Source organism: Physella acuta, unplaced genomic scaffold (genome assembly GCF_028476545.2).
Source record: "Physella acuta isolate Inbredline_101_S28 unplaced genomic scaffold, ASM2847654v3 ptg000873l, whole genome shotgun sequence".
Taxonomy (NCBI): domain Eukaryota; kingdom Metazoa; phylum Mollusca; class Gastropoda; family Physidae; genus Physella; species Physella acuta.
In genome coordinates, this window is record NW_026732390.1 from 121725 (window position 1) to 141985 (window position 20261).

At 35.1% G+C, this 20261-nt stretch overlaps 1 protein-coding gene across 2 annotated transcripts in view; it reads right to left on the reverse strand.

Moving 5' to 3' along the window:
- Window positions 1-19711, reverse strand: part of LOC131952435 (uncharacterized) — a 68030-nt gene extending 48319 nt beyond the window's left edge. The window contains exons 1-14 of one of the 2 annotated variants that reach the window (XM_059315076.1): window positions 19606-19711; window positions 18455-18527; window positions 18190-18225; window positions 18067-18105; window positions 17507-17548; window positions 17248-17286; window positions 14084-14116; window positions 13758-13799; window positions 13246-13284; window positions 12783-12812; window positions 11778-11807; window positions 10917-10952; window positions 10488-10523; window positions 10154-10171 (exon numbers count right to left, since the gene is read on the reverse strand). In XM_059315076.1, the coding sequence (XP_059171059.1) occupies window positions 10154-10171; window positions 10488-10523; window positions 10917-10952; window positions 11778-11807; window positions 12783-12812; window positions 13246-13284; window positions 13758-13799; window positions 14084-14116; window positions 17248-17286; window positions 17507-17548; window positions 18067-18105; window positions 18190-18225; window positions 18455-18526 (492 nt within the window). In that variant the 5' untranslated portion in view covers window position 18527; window positions 19606-19711. Of the gene's footprint in view, window positions 1-10153; window positions 10172-10487; window positions 10524-10916; window positions 10953-11777; window positions 11808-12782; window positions 12813-13245; window positions 13285-13757; window positions 13800-14083; window positions 14117-17247; window positions 17287-17506; window positions 17549-18066; window positions 18106-18189; window positions 18226-18454; window positions 18534-19605 lie in introns of both variants that reach the window. The other variant, XM_059315074.1, reaches the window with a different exon arrangement.
- Window positions 19712-20261: the final 550 nt, after the last annotated feature.

The following is a 20261-nucleotide window of genomic DNA, read 5'->3' on the forward strand; positions in this document are numbered from 1 at the left end:
AATTTCAATAATAAAAGGGGAGACAATTAGATAAAAACTAAATACTATTTTTAGTCATACCAGCTTTAATCTTTAGTAGCAATACACTAAATATTTCTTCTTTAGTTTGTAGTGTATTTTTTTTCATTTATGATCGTGTTTGTGATTTTTGAATAAAATAAAAGCCTCTTTTCTTCAAAAGTTTTTGATAATTTAAATATTATTTTTAAGTTTAATACACTTAAGCAATAGTGAACATTTTAGTATTGGGTTATGTATAGAGTAAAATTAAAGTGATTTTTTTTTCTCGAAAATATATAGGCCTACTAAGTAAGTTGAATTATATATGTATGTATATAAATATACATATACAAGTAGAAACATGTTTTAATGCAATTTTTATAAACTAATCTATTTTAATTTTGTTTGAATATGTATTTAGTTTTTATCATGCCTTTCAAAATTATCTTTTCTATTAACATCCACACAGGAATGTTACACAAGTTGTGTGGCGGACTCCTTTTGTTGGGGATATATATATTATCTTGGCGGGCCATGTTATATAGTGAGAATGCTTGATCCAGTCAGCATGGACATAGAAGTAACTTCAACCACTTTTGTTTCCTGCGATGTTTTGTAAATATTTTTTTTTAATTGGTTCGTTCTCTAAATATTAAATTATATGATATTTGGGAACTTTCAGGATCGATTGATTCGCAATGCAATTCAAACTATTTTCCCTAAAGATAAAAATATAAAAGAAGTGTGGTCTATAATATTATTATTTTTAAAACTTAGCAGTACCTTAATATATCAATAATATGTGAAAACATTTAAGAAAGAAACTTAAATAAACCGGGAGTGATCTCCCCTAAACTTTCTCGAATATTCTAATATAACACAACGGGGGATGGCAACTCGGGATATAGACTTCTAGACATGATTTTTAATCCATTTTAAATACTCAAATTTTTAAAAATAGAATATAATCTCGTAGAAAAAAGAAATGCACACCAAGTGAACGCTAAATAAAGATGTGTATAATTGTGCGCAATTTTATTAGTACTTTATAAATTTACATGCGTTTTTTGAGAAATCGGAAATAGCGTAAATAAGTACTTACGTTCAACGGAAATTACTCAAAATTTGATAGAAGGTAGAGAATTAGATCTGTTACTTACATATCAAATTTCATTTATCTATCTGAAATAGTACTCAAGTTATAGGCTTTTGAAAAATTCAAAGTAGAAAAAGTACCACTTCCGGTTATCGGAAATCGCTCAAAAGTTGATACGGATCTACGATTTTGATAAAATACTTACATATGAAGTTTCATCAACCTAGCTGTAACGGTACTCAAGTTATCGTGTTTACACACGGACACACACACACACACACACACACAGACACACAGATTATTTTGCTTTAAAAGATATATTCATTTTTAAAATCTATTCTATATTTGATTATGGCTTTTCCTTTTACTATTACAATAGGTCTTTGTATTTTTTAGTTTTGTCTACAGATTTTATAGCCTTTATTTTACTGTCATAATTCTTTATGCAAAATAAGTGAATTATAATCATGTTATATTTAAATAAGCGTACAGAATACAACAACTCTATTTTGCAAACACCATGGTTAACTACACAGTGGCTGTAGATCATTAGAAAAAACAACAACTAAGTAAGCATTATGTAAGTGATGTTGGTTGAATATTAAATAAAATGATAAAGTTTGAAATTATTTTTAAAATTAATTTTGTAAGATTTAAGAAAATTGTTTATTACTTGTTTATTATATCATATGACTATTTGTTTGATACTTATTTTCTATTCATTGGTTAATTAATTATCTTATGATAAGTGGTTTTCAAGTGTTTAATTGGGATTATTTATTAAAATGGGTATAAAGTATTATGTGTTTTTAGTCATTTATTCTACTAAAACAAAAAGCGCCGACATGAATTTCCTTGACAAATTGACGACAAGCTAGTTTTTAAAATGTGTGTGTCTGTGTATTATTGAGATGGATTTGAGTGAGTTGTTTATGCCTGTGTGTGTTTCTGTGTGTACCTGTGTCTGAGTTTGTCTGTGTCTGTGTGTAAGTTTATCTATGTGTTTATTTATGCATGTCTGTGTGTGTGTTTGTGTATGTGAGTGTGTGTACGTGGCTCCGCAAATCTTAAATGATTAATTCAACCTTCTTGGTAATAGATCTTGGACGACAACGCAAAAATATTAAATTTTTAATCTTATAAGATTAATCATGAAATTTTAATTCATAAATTACTCTATTCAATAATAAAAGGGAAGAAAAAAATTACAAGCAATGTGTTGGTCAGAAGGCCAGAAGTATTTTTTTGATCTCAATCCAAATGACCAAAAAACTCTCATCACGTATTTACATATTTCTTTTCTCATTATTTACCCACCGATTTAAAAACCACCTACAATTCTTTTTATTGATTAATTATCCCTTATCCCTTTAGCTTGTCCGTGTCAGCCATCGTACTGTGGTGTACCAAATTAAACCAGCCTTCTATAATGCAACAAGACAGGTCAGATTTTTCCGAGATCGCCTTCCATTTCAGACGTGAGACTTGCCCGATGGTAAAATCAATAAAAACAACACAAAACAAAACGCGTCGCAGGCCAAAGGGAAGCGATCGCGTTTCGTCTTTTTAACGACACAGCTTTCAGCGAGATAGACATACAACAATTTGTCCGGGGAAAATCGTGAGCGAATAAAAGGGGAAAGCACTCGGATGTTGAAGTTTGAATTGGATGTTTTAATCACAATTTCCGTTGTGCTGAATGCATAGCAGATGAGGTAAATAAACTAGGTTTTGGTTACATATAGTAGGGTGTCGCATATGGATTTTAAACTTCATTATTTTTTCGGGGGTGGAAGAAACTCTTTAAACCTGTAAGATTTAACGCATTTAACAAAGTGGGGGGGGGGGGGGAAGTGACACAGTTTAGCCGTGAACCATGACGAAAACTCGTAAAATTTACTGTCGAAACTATGTTTTATCCAGTTAAAGCAACAAAGTATTAGGCAGAAGGGGTGACACTCCGCCGGAAAGGCAAAATTTTTGGAGGAAAGTGGGGGTTGGGTGACACTCACTAAACGCACAGGGTGATACCGAACCTAGTGACGACACTAACGAAACACAAATAAGAAAGCTGTTGGGAAACTCGGGGTGGCAAACCGAACCGCCTTACTACCAGGGCGCTGACCTCAGAAAAGAAATTTAAAAAAATTTAATGGCAGAAAACGCTACATGAGCCAGAGTTTCTTTCTGGCTTCTCTTCGAGGGAGAGGCACTGCTCCTCATGTGTGGGGTTGTGGTAGGAAATTTCAGTTGAGGTTTATCTTGAGTTTTCTAAACGACTTCACAATGTTTCATGTCGACGTGGATGTTTAGTGTATTATTGCAAAAACGACAGTCAGACAGACACACACACAATCAGTAATCATGGATGAAATGAATTTCGGGAGGACAGACAGGTGTGAGTGGGGGGGGGGGGGGGGGGGGTGGAGGTTTCTTTGGGACGGGGTAGAGAATTTCCAAGTCAGTTGAGGTTTGTAGCGATGCTTGTAAATTTACGGGTGCCACATGTCAATCTCACAAAGATTCAAGGTTCAAGTTTATTTATAGGTTTATTCTCCCAATGGCTTGTACCACAATGTTATTAATACGGATGGGCAATTTACGAACACCCCCCCCCCCTCACCACTGAGTACCAGTGCCTGTACAGTAAGAAACGACTGGCGGGCCTTTTTTGGAAATTTTAATTATTTCTTATATAGAAAGATAACTGGATTTGCATTTTGTTTTTAAAATCATTTTTAATAAAAAAATGTATAATTTTTAATGTAAACGTTTTAATTTTTTTAAAGTGGTATTAATAAGTAAGCGGTCAACCTAAAGTGCAGGAATTTGAAATGAATGTAGAGTGAAGCAACAAATTATCTCCCATTTGGAAATCCAAATGCCAAATTTTAATTCAAGGGAAATAACTTTCAAAAGAATAGCTAAATTAACCAATTGTAACTAAGACATCCTTGAAAAACACAATAAAACGTATAAATTTCATTACATAATTATTTTAACTAATCTTTTTTATTAGTTATGTAACTTTGTAAAAACAGTATATTTTAACAATTGACTACTTAACTGTGGGTGTTGTTTGAAAGTATATAAATAGTAGCTTTATGATAACATACTTCTAGTCAATTTGAATTATACGTCAATAATTATAATTGATACAAATTTTGTCTATGGTTCTTGTAAGTAGGCCACCAACTTCACATTCTCGTACTTTCCAGCTAGTATTTTTCAAACCAAATATTATTTTTATTAAATTGGTAAACAATAAATAAATAGAAAAGTTACTTCCGCTAATGTTACTCGTTATTTAAAACCGCGAACAGTAATAGACTACAAGATGTAGGCTAAGTTAAAGAAAAATATATACTACATTAAATTGAGATTTTTGTTTTTAAAGAAGCGAAAATTTGTTATTATTTATCGAATTCGTAACAAGTTTTCCTAAAAGTAGTTACACAATTAATTTTAAATTAATACCCTAGGCCTACCAGTACTTAATTTAATCTAATCCTATTTATAGTAAAATATGTATAATTGCTGCATGTTGGGTAGGCCTACTCTTGGTGTTTTGAAATCTTGCAGCCTCATGTTTTTATGACCAATGAGAATCATGTTAAAAACAAGTTAGTTCAAAAATGTATATCTCTCCCTGGCTAACGAGATTTCGAATTATAAGCGAGAGAGACCGAGACTTAAAAAACCTATAGTCTTTAAAAAAATGCTGGAAACTGTTTAAGATATTGCTATAAATATTGTTTACATATTAAAAACAGAGGGGGCGGTTAGGGGGCCCCATGGACCACTCTGTAGAAAAATTTTTACTGTCAAAATAACACTGTTACTTATTTAAATCTATTTCTGAATCAGTATATATGTATAATAGTATATGCATGTTTAGAACAGTCATATAAAAACTGACGCTATGTTCACTCTGAGCTGGTTTCTCCATCCCCGCCCCCCACCTCACCACCCAAAACTGGACAGGCACTAATTGTGTAGAGCGACATTAATGTCACACTTAGTTGTACGCTGGGTTGGATAATTGACCTAAAGTGACCGGACAGTGGTGAATGAAGTTGAATTCACCCCCCCCAAACCCACCCCGAACTGATCTGTTAAGTAAATTTGAGAAAACGCGTTATGAGGTACCACGGAACCATGCCGCCAAATCATAGCATTTGAAACAGGTAAAACTCTTAAAATATTGTTTTTGAAATTAAGAGGTGTGCGATCACTACCACTACCCCATACCCTTACCTCTACCTCTACCTCTACCTCTACCTCTACCCTTACCCTTACCCTTACCCTTACCCTTACCCTTACATTTACCCTTACCCTTACCCTTACCCTTACCCTTACCCTTACCCTTAATCTTACCCTTACCCTTACCCTTACCCTTACCCTTACCCTTACCCTTACCCTTACCCTTACCCTTACCCTTACCCTTACCCTTACCCTTACCCTTACCCTTACCCTTACCCTTACCCTTACCCTTACCCTTACCCTTACCCTTACCCTTACCCTTACCCTTACCCTTACCCTTACCCTTACCCTTACCCTTACCCTTACCCTTACCCTTACCCTTACCCTTACCCTTACCCTTACCCTTACCCTTACCCTTACCCTTACCCTTACCCTTACCCTTACCCTTACCCTTACCCTTACCCTTACCCTTACCCTTACCCTTACCCTTACCCTTACCCTTAATCTTACCCTTACCCTTACCCTTACCCTTACCCTTACCCTTACCCTTACCCTTACCCTTACCCTTACCCTTACCCTTACCCTTACCCCTACCCCTACCCCTACCGCTACCCCTACCCCTACCCCTACCCCTACCCCTACCCCTGACCATTCCACCTACCCCTACCCTTAACACTAACACTAACACTTACCATGTCACACCCCTAACCCAGCCCTTACCCCTACCCCTACCCCTACCGCTACCTCTACCCCTATCCCCTACCTATACCCCTACCCCCATCTCTACCCCTAACCACCCCTGTTCTCTACGCACAGGATGAATGCCGTGACCCCAGTCAAACGCTGAACGACAAAAGTGTTTGTGCCAAGATCTACGTGGACACACGCAAGTACACGGACAAGGTCCTAGAGGTGGGAAGTGGACAGTAGGACATGTGGGCAGACTTAAGTAACGGTAGGACATAAGTAGGACATTAGGACAGACTCAAGTAACGGTAGGACATGTGGACAGACTCAAGTAACGGTAGGACATAAGTAGGACATTAGGACAGACTCAAGTAACGGTAGGACATAAGTAGGACATAAGTAGGACATTAGGACAGACTCAAGTAACGGTAGGACATGTGGACAGACTCAAGTAACGGTAGGACATAAGTAGGACATTAGGACAGACTCAAGTAACGGTAGGACATAAGTAGGACATTAGGACAGACTCAAGTAACGGTAGGACATTAGGACAGACTCAAGTAACGGTAGGACATTAGGACAGACTCAAGTAACGGTAGGACATGTGGACAGACTCAAGTAACGGTAGGACATAAGTAGGACATTAGGACAGACTCAAGTAACAGTAGGACATGTGGACAGACTCAAGTAACGGTAGGACATAAGTAGGGCATTAGGACAGACTGAAGTAACAGTAGGACATTAGGACAGACTCAAGTAACGGTAGGACATTAGGACAGACTCAAGTAATGGTAGGACATTAGGACAGACTCAATTAACGGTAGGACATTAGGACAGACTCATGTTACGGTGGGACATTAGGACAGACTCAAGTAAGGGTAGGAAATGTGGACAGACTCAAGTAACCGTAGGACATAAGTAGGACATTAGGACAGACTCAAGTCACGGTAGGACATTTGGACAGACTCAAGTAACGGTAGGACATGAAGAAGGACATGTGGATAGACTAAAGTAACGGCAGAACATGTAGTAGGCATTCGGACAGACTCTAGTAACGATAGGACATGAAGTAGGATATTAGTACCGACTCAAGTACCGATAGGACATGAAGTGACGATGTATTACGATGTGTGACGTCATGGGATATGTGACATCGTGTGACAATGTTTGACGATGTGTGACGCCATGTGGCGACATGGGACAATGTGTAACGGTGGTTAAAAAAATATGACGTCGAGTGCGAATGACGCCTCAAACACAGCCTCCTTCCTTCTACAGGTACAGTTCCTGTGTAACTGTCCGGACGGATATTTGTGTCCGGCCAAGTTCGACGAGAAGGCGGACAACAACCGGATTACGTCAGATGAGACCGGCGATTACGTCACCAAAGAGTGCGAGACCATTAAAAAAAAGAAAGGAGGCTCGGTCTAAAAAATATTAATTTTTTTTTTTTAACTCAAGAAAATAAGAGTTCAGTATTTGAAAAAAAATGAAATTAAAATAATAATCATTAAAAAAGTTTTAAAAACCCACGTTTTCTGATTGAACTAAAAAGTAGAAAATAAATGCTATACATGACAATAATGCAAGCGATCACTCTACTATAAGCGATGAAAAACGTGGGGCGCCGAAGTAAAATTTATATTACTATTGATTAGATAATACTATTGACTTTTATTAGGGAGCTTGTAGAGAGTCAACAGTATTAGAAACTGTAAGAAAATCACGGCGCCCCACGTTTTTGATCGCTTATAGTAGAGTGATCGCTTGCATTATTGTCATGTATAGCATTTATTTTCTACTTTTTAGTTCAATCAGAAAACGTGGGTTTTTAAAAACTTTTTTAATGATTATTATTTCTACTTTTTAGTCTTTGTCTGTTTGTTTGCATTAAAATCTCGTAAAAGTTGTATAGCATTAAAGTCTCGTAAAAAGACAACTCGTAAAAAACACGTTGTGTGAATACGTTACTGACTAGAACACATAGATTTGAACCCGTGTCGAGTGGGATAGCAATCGTTTGCCCCACCACTCGACCATATCGTCTCCCCCATACTGGCCACCAGTTGTTACGGTTGTTTGTACACAAACACCGCGTGAACACTACTCAGTAAGCAAAGAGGGAGAGTACCGAACCTTGTTTTTATCAAATTACAGTTACTGGGTTATGTCCCTTTTTCCCCACGTTTTTTGTACAATTATATAGCGGTCTAAAATGATCAATAAAATGTTTCCATGGATCAATTTAGTAATAATAACAATTGACTCAGTAAGAAAACTGTTAAACATCTGTTTAGTACACGGAGTCGGATCTTTGTTTTAGCTGAAGTCAAAATCGTGAAAATTAATAAAAAAAAAGAATTTTGTATGGGACCGTTTATAGTTAACAATTTATCAGATTACTTAAGAATAATGCGACAATCTTCAAAAAAGAAAAAAAAAAAGAAACAACCCCAGATTTGTCTCGTTCAACAAACAATTCACGAATCAAACTTGACGTAGGTGTATACAATATTTAGGATGATCGTGTGTGAGTGATAGAAGTGGGGGATTGGGTGACAGTTGCAACTAACCAATCATCTCATAACACAAATCTTAACCCCTAGCCTAACTACTAGTTTCATTTGCTGTAAAATCTACCGATGTATGAAGATGCTTTAAGTGCAGGTGAGTGTTGGCGTAAGGTATGTGTAATACAATTATATCTACTTGATATATGTAATGATCAAGACATCCTTTTTTAACCAATCATGTAATTTGCTGTATCCAGTACCTCATAACTATTTAAAGAGGAAGACAGTAATTACGTAACTATGTCATGAATTTATGTATGCATTTGTCATCTAATATATGAATACAACTTTTTAAATAACTATACATGTGTACATTTGTTATACTGCCAAAATGTAAAAAAAATAATTGAAAACAATACTAAAATAGTAAGGGAAGCAATCGAATAAATACTAGTTTGTACTGAGATCAAACAGAGTATTCTTTCCTAACTTACCGCACAATGCTAGAATGTCTTGCACTTAAAAACAATAGATGTATAACTCAAAATATCTTCCCTTTTTGTGATATATTTATTTTTCTCATCTTTATATCTAGATAATATAAAACACATTTATTGATACAGATGCTCATGAAATCTTGTATAACAAAACGTATTGACATTGGTGAAAGATAATACAAAATGTCAACCGTTTTAGACAGTCAATTTTTAAACTCATGTATGTATGAAGTAGCTAGTAACTTTCCATATGATGTATTTTTGAATTAAATTTGAATTTTTACTTTAATGTTATGAGTTTTTTTAAACGTAATAGTGTGGTGTAATATTAAGATGTTGATGAATGATGATACCACTAAATTATACGTATAGTATGACAATATAAAAAACATATTTTATCTAACAAATTACTCCACGTAATAAAATTAATGAACTGATCTCATTAGCTTAACCTTGATTCAGCCAATCAGGGGTAGGGTGCCGTTGATCTGTTTAAAAAAAAGAAAATGTGATTGAATAAACCCAGCAACAGCAAATCGAAGTATTGCTATACTAAGTATTGTTACACAAAGTATTGCTACACTAAGTATTGTTACACAAAGTATTGCTATACTAAGTATTGTTACACAAAGTATTGCTACACTAAGTATTGTTACACAAAGTATTGCTACACTAAGTATTGTTACACAAAGCATTACTAAACTAAGTATTGTTACACAAAGTATTACTATACTAAGTATTGTTACACAAAGTATTGCTACACTAAGTATTGTTACACAAAATATTGCTATACTAAGTATTGTTACACAAAGTATTGCTACACTAAGTATTGTTACACAAAGCATTACTATACTTTGTATTGTTACACAAAGTATTACTATACAAAGTATTGTTATACTAAGTATTACTATACTAAGTATTGTTACACAAAGTATTACTATACAAAGTATTGTTATACTAAGTATTACTATAAATCAGAGCGTTCATAAGCGTAGCTCCAATTCTTTCTTGAATTTTTTTTTTAATGCCATGTGGCTTCCCGAATATTTATTTAAAAAAAAAATCAATCATCATCATGCTACTAAAACATCTTAACTCACTCATGCCTTAAATTAAGCAACCCAGGCTGTCAAAACTTTTACCTTTTTATCATCTTTTTTTTTATCTTTTTTGTCCTAAGAAAATAAAAGCGATGTTTGTAGCATTGTAGGTAAAAGATGGTCCAAATATTCCAAAATCAATTCTTATATATATATATATATATATATATATATATATATATATATATATATATATATATATATATATATATATATATATATATATATAAAATAGGAATATGCAATTTTTCTTGTTTAGGTTGCAGATAAAGTTAGCATGAAATTCTTAAGAGATACCACTAAACAATGCACGTATAGTCATGGTCATTTATGATGTGAGTAGTTTGTACTACGATTATACCATTTCGTAATTAAGTTAAAAATAACTGACCTTTTCTTTGTCATCATCTTTTCTTTTTTTCTTGTTCTAGATTTAAAATAAAAAATAAAAATAAAACAAAATTTCTTTAAACAAAATACCGTTTAACCTTGTGTTTCAAACTATCAAACGCGAATTTTAAAAAAAAGTATTAATTTAAAATAGCTACGTCGTAAGACCCATAAAAATGACTATCTATAACATTAAAACAAGAATATTTATCGTGGATAACATTTCAGTAATTAAATACCCAAAAAGATAAAATATTTAATTTTCATCTTGGAAAAGAATAAAAAAATAAAAACTCTAACAATATATTATTTCGTCTTACTAATTTCTCAATTATGTAAAATATATTTTTTTCCAGCTGCATTTTAAGATTTTTACTATTTGCGTTCTTTCCTAATATTTGTTTATTACGTTAAATGATTAGATAAAAACCTTTTCTTTCTCTGTATCTTGGTTTGCTTTCTTGCTCTAAGAATGAAAGTAAAAAAATAAAGAACGAAATATTAAATAACGAAACAAAATGTATAAAAAAAGTTTGTATTAAATACGATTCAGTACTCAGACGCAGTGTTTCTTCCAGGCATATCTAACAAAGAAAGTATACCCCCTCTCCCCCCGAATGAAATGGAATTTAAATAGAAAATATATACTTTTAACAATTTCCTCCCCCCCCCCCGGAAACTTTAGTCCGCCCCACGAAAATTTCAATTTTTTTGCCCCCCCCCCCACCACCTCCCCCGGAGAAAAAAAGTCTTAAAAAACACTGCTCCGATGTTAGGCTCCCAGACTCGAGTCTGTAGGACGTCACTGAGTCGACTCAGCTCTGATTGGTACCTGAGTATAGAACTGACCACACTATCACTATATATGTCGAGGTCACAGAGACAGGTGAACTCAAGTCGGATTGGATAACATTATTTCCTTCAATGAATAATGCTGTAATATTTATCGCCGCCTTACGCAATGACGTGGGACGGCGTGGCCTAGCGATAGAACGCTAGACTGCTAACACGAAAGTCTCGAGGTCGAGCCCGGGATGAAGTGAGTTCATGTGTCCACCCATCTCTGATTCACGTTAGGTAAAGTCAAGGCGGCTGGATAAAGTGCTGACCACACTATCCCTTTATATGTCGAGGTCAAAGAAACAGGTGAACTCAACTTTACTTATCCCATGGGAGGTCTTGCTCGAAAAGGGATTCAAATATTTTTAAGCAGTTAAAATTTGACACTACATAACACAATCAACACATCTAGCAATACAAGACAACACTTGCTGTGTTCTTTTAATCTCACCTTTTTGTCATCTTTTCTATCTTTTTTAGCCTAAGATATAAACAAAAATACATTAAGTAATTAGTAATTGACAAGTGATTTCTTATATAACTATGAGTATCCCTTGGTTTTGATGAGAATTTTTGTGAATTAAATTATTTGATGAACTGATTCACACAATAAACCCCTACTATAATCAGTGTTTCTTCCAGACTTTTTTCTCCGGGGGGGGGGGGCACATGAAATTTTAAGGGGGGGGGGGCGGTCAACATTTTTCGGGGGGGGGGGGGGGCCACACTAGTAAAAGTGTATGTTTATTATATAAAATCCATCTCGTTCGGGAGGGGGGGGGGGTGTGGTCGATTTTTTCTTCGGGGGGGGGGGGGTGGGACTCTGCCCCCCCCCCCCCCGAAGAGATGCCTGGAAGAAACTCTGACTATAATTAGTCTATTTTAGATACAACTGATTCACACAACGAACCTCTAGGTAGTCTATATGAGAGACAACTGATACACACAACGAACCCATACTATAGTTAGTCTAGTTAGTGACAACTGATTCACACAACGAACCTCTAGGTAGTCTATATGAGAGACAACTGATACACACAACGAACCCATACTATAGTTAGTCTAGTTAGTGACAACTGATTCACACAACGAACCTCTAGGTAGTCTATATGAGAGACCACTGATTCACACAACGAACCTCTAGGTAGTCTATATGAGAGACAACTGATTCACACAACGAACCTCTACTATAATTAGTCTGTATTAAAGGCCAATAATTCATACAACGAACCAATATTTTAGTGTATCTCGAGACAACTGATTCACACAACGAACTTCTGCTATAGTTTATTTAAGCAGGTTAAACACTTCGTAATTAATAGTAATTATCAGACTGGGTTAATAACCCAGGGAAAATAACCAGGAAGTAATCGACACTTTCTCCATGCATTTTAATTAAAGTGGCAACACCCCTGGCAAACCGTTATCCCGACCCCCGGGCTGTTAAAACTTTTACCTTCTTATCATCTTTTTTATCTTTCTTGTCCTAGAAAACAAAGAGCAATGTTTTTAATTTTGTTTATAACTTTAAAGAGATATAACAAATGTTTCAATGTCAATTCTGGTATATATATATATATATATATATATATATATATATATATATATATATATATATATATATAATATATATATATATATATATATATATATATATATATATATATATATATATATATAAATATATAAAATATATATTATAAATATATATAAATATATATATAAATATATATATATAAATATATATATATATATACATATATATATATATATATATATATATATATATATATATATATATATATATATATATATATATATATATATAATATTCATAAGATATACCACTTATCAAATGTACAGTGTATTTACAAATATTATTTTAATAATTACATCGATTGAATGGAAACAATATTTACCTTGTCGTTTTTGTCTTTCCCAAACAAGAGTTCAATAACCTATTAGTGCGTAGATAAAATAAAATAGAATAAAAAAACTGACACTCCTTGATAAACTAAATCAATCTATGTTACGAGATAGTTATTAATTTTGTAGCAGAATTCTTTAAAGTATTCCAAACATACAAGCACTGATGTCTAAAATTGTTGTAAGTCATTGGATGTATACCGTTGTTACAATGTTACGGTACCAGATGTAACCGCTAGCTGTCAAATCGACTATTGGCATTCTATGAAAATATTATAAGACAAAAGGCCGACATAGACAAAAGGCCGACATAGACCAAAGGCCGACACAGACAAAAGGCCCCAGCGTATACAAAAGGCCGATATAGACAAAAGGCCTACACAGACTAAGGGCCGACACGGACAAAAACCAGTTGTGGGATTTTTTAAATCGTAATATTAGTCTGTCGATTTAATGTCAATGTCGGCCTTTTCGTACGATAGTAGTATACTAAGATGTAATATACCTTTTTAACTCCGCTTTTCTCTTCAAGTTTTTTCACAAGACCCTAAAACAACATTTTTGAGAGGAAAATCGGTGAGAAAATGTATTGAATTTATTTTTTGTCCTCTACATATAGATGGTTAATATATATATATATATATATATATATATATATATATATATATATATATATATATATATATATATATATATATATATATATATATTTATATATATATTCATCCGGCTAAATTAAGTACATGTTTTTAACAGTAGGAAAATGCTTCCTCCGCTAAAACTGAAAGCCTAAACATTTTTGAACGACCACCAAAAGTAAACTGAACTCACCTCAAGCAAGTGTTTCAGTTCGTCTAGTTTACCCTAGATAAAAATATAAAAGACATAGAGTAAAAGATATCATAAAAGAAGGTAAAAACATCATAAATATAGGTAAATATCCTAATATATAAAAGCCCCCGTGCGCACTTCTCTCTCTCTCTCTCTGTCTGTCTGTTCGCAAAATATTTTCGCCGGACATCACGTCAGAAACTGCAGCGATATATGAAGAACTTTATACGGACTTTTGTTGAAAATAATATGTTAGATGTTTTAAATGTATACCACAATTTTATTTAAAGAAGAAAAAAAAATAAAGGCGTATTCAAATGTAGAAAAATAATTTTAATTATGCAACCGGAAAAGTGTTTAAACTTGGGACAAGAACGCATTTAGCAATGACGTCACTTATTGTTTACACTAAAAAAAGAGCACGAAACTGATGACGTCATCTTCCGAGTTTAGAATGAAATAAAGAAATGAACTATTTCATTCAAATATGATTTAGAGCTATGTACGCTATGAAATGTATACAATACGATTTTCTCGGCCTAAACTTAAAAAAAATATTTTATCTATTTGGATTCTAAATCTAGCGATGTAGACCCTACCTAGATGTAAAATCTATTCAAATAATACATTTCTATACTAAAGTATTTCAGGCCTTAATTACTTTATTAAAATCTTTGTTTATCTTTGCAATTTGCTAATCTCTATCTAGATCTATATATCTATCTATCTATATATATAAAAAGCAATGTATGTTTGTGTGTGTGTTTGTTTGTCCTTTATGCATTACTACACCTCTCATCGCAACGCCGTGAAACTTTGGGAAGTTGTTGAGAATATTCCTGGGGAGGTTTCTGCGAAAAAAAAAATTCAAATTCGCAGGGGTGGCGCCCCGGCAGGGCGCGATTTGTTTTTCTCTATATACGGTATATAAAAATAAAAGTAGATTTTGGTTTGACACCATTCATCTGATAGCTATCAAACTTTGGTGAGTTTATTAGAACACTTTAAGGAAGGGTTGTGTAAAAGATCATTTTTAATTTCACAAGGGCGGCGCCACGGGGGGGGGGGGGTGCGATTTTTCTCTATATACCGTATATAAAAATAATAAAAGTGAATTGCCGTGACACCGTTTACAGATCGCAATGAAACTTTGGGAAGTTGTTGAGAATATTCCTGGGGAGGTTTCTGCGAAAAAAAATTTCAAATTCGCAGGGGTGGCGCCCCGACAGGGCGCGATTTGTTTTTCTCTACATACGGTATATAAAAATAAAAGTAGATTTTGGTTTGACACCATTCTTCTGATCGCTATCACACTTTGGTGAGTTTATTAGAACACTTTAAGGAAGGGTTGTGTAAAAGATCATTTTTAATTTCACAAGGGCGGCGCCACGGGAGGGTGCGATTTTTCTCTATATACCTACATAAAAATAATAAAAGTGAATTGCCGTGACACCGTTCACAGATCGCAATGAAACTTTGGGAAGATATTGAGAATATTCCTGGGGAGGTTTCTGCGCTAAAAACATTTTCAAATTCGCAGGGGTGGCGCCCAGGCAGTGCGCGATTTGTTTTTTTCTCTATATACGGTTTATAAAAGTAAAAGTCTATTTCGGTTTCACACCGTTCATCCGTGTACCATGAAACTTTGGGGAGATGATTAGATCACCAACGGTAGGGTTCTGCAAAAAAAAAATATTTTTTTAATATTGCAAGGGCGGTGCCCCCGGGGGAGCGATTTTTTTCTCTATACACGGTATATAAAAAATAAAACTCGGATGCGGTTCATCCGAGTGCCATGAAACTATAGGGAGTAGATGAGAATACTCCCGAGAATATTTCTGCGAAAAAGAAAACTAAAGTTTCTTATGGGCGGCGCCATATAGAGTACAATTTTCGTCAATACACGGTTTGGCGCCCAGAGTTTTAGAGCGACGATGTTGGCACTTGGCATCCGTTAATCGTGCGTCCTGCATAGCGAGTAAGGGGTACTACTATATTCAGCGGTAAAACTACAACAGGCTTCTAAAAATAAATTTGTAACGCGAGGAAATCCTGTACAGTTTCGTCACCTTGCGAAAGATGAAAAAATAACTTTTTGAATATGAGGAGCCTACTGTAGAGTTTCGTCACTTTGCGAATGATGCAATAAGCATCTATTATTATCGAGCATCTAATAATAGACCATTAGTAACGCTAGCATATTGCATTAGTCACACTGATGTTTAAAACACGTCAAATAATTTTTTTACGTGTTAAAGAAAAAAATCCTGTTCATTTGTGTCACTTTAGCCAATGACGAAATATGCATCATTGTTTACAGGATGCTATTTGGCACGCTGGGTTATCCTATTAGAACGATGGTGCCTGTTAGTTTTAAGGAGCCAGGGGCCGTACGCTGCGCCTATGCGGTAGTGTAATCGGGGGGGTGGGGGGGGGGGGGGGGCTCCTGAGTGCAAGACTCGACGTCCCTGACACATGGATGGTCACCGAAGTGTGTTCTACCTCATTATTTCGGTGAGTGATTAATGTACACTCGAGGTTTTCATGCGGTAGTGTAGGTAAACCCGTGTCCCGATAATTATAATCCAAGCGCAGGCATTGTTAACATTTAAATAACACAGTTTTAGAAAACAAGGTCACGCGTCTAAGAACATATGATTGGTAATGCATTGGTGATATCCCTCTAATATATTTCGTCAGACTTTCTTCTATCCCCGCGGCAACGCGCGGGGGACGGGTACGCTAGTAATATATAAAGCTAAGTTGTCGGGTGCCCGATAGGGTACTTCCCGGCGCCGCAGGCGCTTCAAATTTGGCAGGATCTTGCCTTGGAGCGACAGAACACGGGGGCCGGTTGGCCGAAAAGTCTACGATGAGGGGGTCAAAACTGACCTCGACTGACCGGCGCCTTATATGGGCGAATTAATTAAACATTCAAATTCTCAGTTTTCGAAAGCCTAAGCGAAGCTGGGCAGCATGCCTAGTGTCATAAATAAAGGTAAATATATCATAAAGGTAAGACATAAATAAAGGTAAAGACATCATAAATAAAGGTAAAGACTTCATAAATAAATGTAAAAACATTACAAATAAAGCGAGATTTCAAACAAAACACATAAAACACAAGTACTTTTGTAGCTAATGTGTAACTAATGACCGCTCACCTTGTCAACTTCGTCACTGGAAGCACTGTCATCGCCACTCTTTTAAAGGAGACAGATTTGTAAAACATAGGCCTATATCAAACTTTCTAACTCTCAAAGAAAAAACCTTAACATATGATATGTTTTCCCGTTAAATTTGAACAGAAATTTGAAAAGAAATCTTTATACAAATTCTATCTTGTTTATGAATTGTTGATAAATCAAGCATTGTAAACCTTGTTTTTTTTTTAAAAAGAAAAAAAAAGCAAGACAGTATTACCTCGTTTGAATTGTCCTTTTCTTTTTTCTTTTCTTTGCCAACCTTTAAACAGTGATAGGTAAACACTTTAAAACTGATAATTAAACAATATATTTACATAATTATATGTATATATACAGTGGCGTAGCGAGGTCGGGTAGTTACCCCCCAGCAGAGGCGTAGTGACTCTTCCCGGCGCCCGGGGACAAACTTTCAATTTTCGATTTGCAACCCCCTCAAACTTTCGATATGCACCCCCCCCCCCCCCTCAAACTTTTGATTTGCACCCCTCCCCTACATCCTTGCCGGGATTTGCCAAATTTGCTCTTAAAAGACTTCAACACTCGAATTAATCACTTAAGTGGAATTATCATTTTTCTCTATATATTTTGCTATTTTTTGCCTTGGTGTCACCCCCCTTAAATGATGTCACCCGGTGCGGTCCGCACCCCCCGCCCACCCCTCACTACGCCACTATATATATACATAATTATATATATATATATATATATATATATATATATATATATATATATATATATATATATATATATATATATATATATAAAGTAGACACTTACTGTTGTTTTAGGGGAAGTAGTTGTGACCGTAGATTTAGCCTGCAATAAAAGTATAGAAAGCTTACACACATATTTCCGATTCAACACTAGACAGGGTATTATATATAGAAATTACTGGATTACCTGTATAGTGTTGGTTACAGAGGTTGCATTGCTTGCCTTGTGAAGAGAAAATATGTTACAAGTCAACAAAAAAAAAATGTAATCTGATATTAAACAGGCGTATATTTAAAAAAAAAACAACAACACTACCAGCAATATGGTTTTCAATTCATATTATTGCGACGAATAATTATACTATTACAACTGTAGAAAATATCTGGTTTTAAACTGTGTTTTACTATTTTTGTACAAGGGGAATAAACAACTTATCGAGTTTCTCTCTTACCGTGGAGTTGTCCGCACCGTACACACTGGCTATCGATAAAACAAGTAGCCAGATAAAAATGTGAAGAGACATGCTGAAACTGTAGGATGGAATTAATTTTTGGCTGGTAAGATCAATACTAATTTATGTAATTAATCTTTAATCTAAGCACAGTCAAATTCATTTTTTTTAAATCGTAGGCACAATTAAAACATAACACATAAACATATATAAGATATACACGTACAAAAGTACATACATAATTATAGGGTTATACATATTACAGCAAATAGAATACGTACAGACACGTTTACACCTATTTTTAAAGAATGCGCAGAACCCATGACAAAAAACATGCATGTGGATTTGTGTACAAATTGATACATATAAAAAAAACTTAGACGTTAATAGCATCACGCTAAATTGTTTACGGATATCACACACATACATAAACAGATACACATCGAAATACAAACACAACTACATATAGGCCGACATACACATGAGAGCACATATACATTTACGACTTATACATTTATGATTTATACATTTCCCGCACAACTGCTAAATACTTTTGTATGTATTTTGTATGTATTTTCTTTTTGGAAGCGTTTACTTAGCAAAACTAACAATAAGGACATGTCGTTTTGTTTGATGGGTGGTCGGGCGGTAAAGCTCATGGTTGCAGAGGCGTAGCGACGGGGGGGGGGGGGGGGGTGGTACATGTTCCCGGGCGCCGACCCTAGGGGCGTAAAGTAAAGCTCATTTAGCTGCTAATTTGAATTATAAATATACAAAACATATGGGGGGTGGGGGCAAATTGAAAGTTTGTCCCCGGGCGCCCGGAGGGGTCGCTACGCCTCTGCATGGTTACTAAACCAAAAAGTATCGCGTTGGAATCACCGGGCAGCTGGGAACGATTCCAGGAGAGACAACTCCAAAATCAAACAAAAAGAACTGCTGCCTTGTAGTTTGACCTTGACTGGAAGAAAATCCAGAAAGAAAATCATGCTGAAATCGGAGTCTAAGGCCTAAATTGCGCATAACATGCTGACACGAGATACTTAATGGTGTTGGAGGAAATGTCTTCCAACATTGAAACAAGAACGAAAAGGAAAACATGATAAATGAACACTTATTTTAACTGATTCGCCTTCTAAAAAAATACTTACACAAAATTTTCTGAAGTTGGTAGAGAACAACCTCACCCTTTGAAATACAATATTTCTAGCTACAACTAGCAGTACCAAGTGCAGCGTTCAAAAGTTGATGAACAAGTAAGCAACCGACTAACCATTTTCTGCTAATTATATAAACTTTGCCTCCCGTTCCTAATTACAGAAATACTTTGCATTTTCAATTTGACATTTAAATATTGTGGGCAGTTATTTTTATAAAATTCCTCAAATTGAAGGCCAGCAATTTAAACCGGTTATATAGACTTAATGCTTTTATCTACATATGCAGTGTAACGCAGAAACCCCCTAGTATCCAGGTACCGAGGATAAGCAAATATTGCTGGTGTTAGGCCGTCCTGAGCTAATCATTGTCTACTAGATGGGCTGCTGTCCCCAGCTATCGAGCCACATCTGCCTAGGTCTATGGTCCAGGTACTGAGGATAAGCAAATATTATTGGAGTCTGCCCGTCCTGGTATAATCGTTGAATGGGTAGCAACTCTCGATAATTAAAAAATGACCCCCCCCCCCCCAGGGATTTTTCAAGGGGCCACTTTTCTCATTTCGCCCCATCATGATGAATAACAAATGTGTCACTAAATTGTGTAGAAGTAGCATATTGTAAAATATGAAATAACATTTCTAACGGGG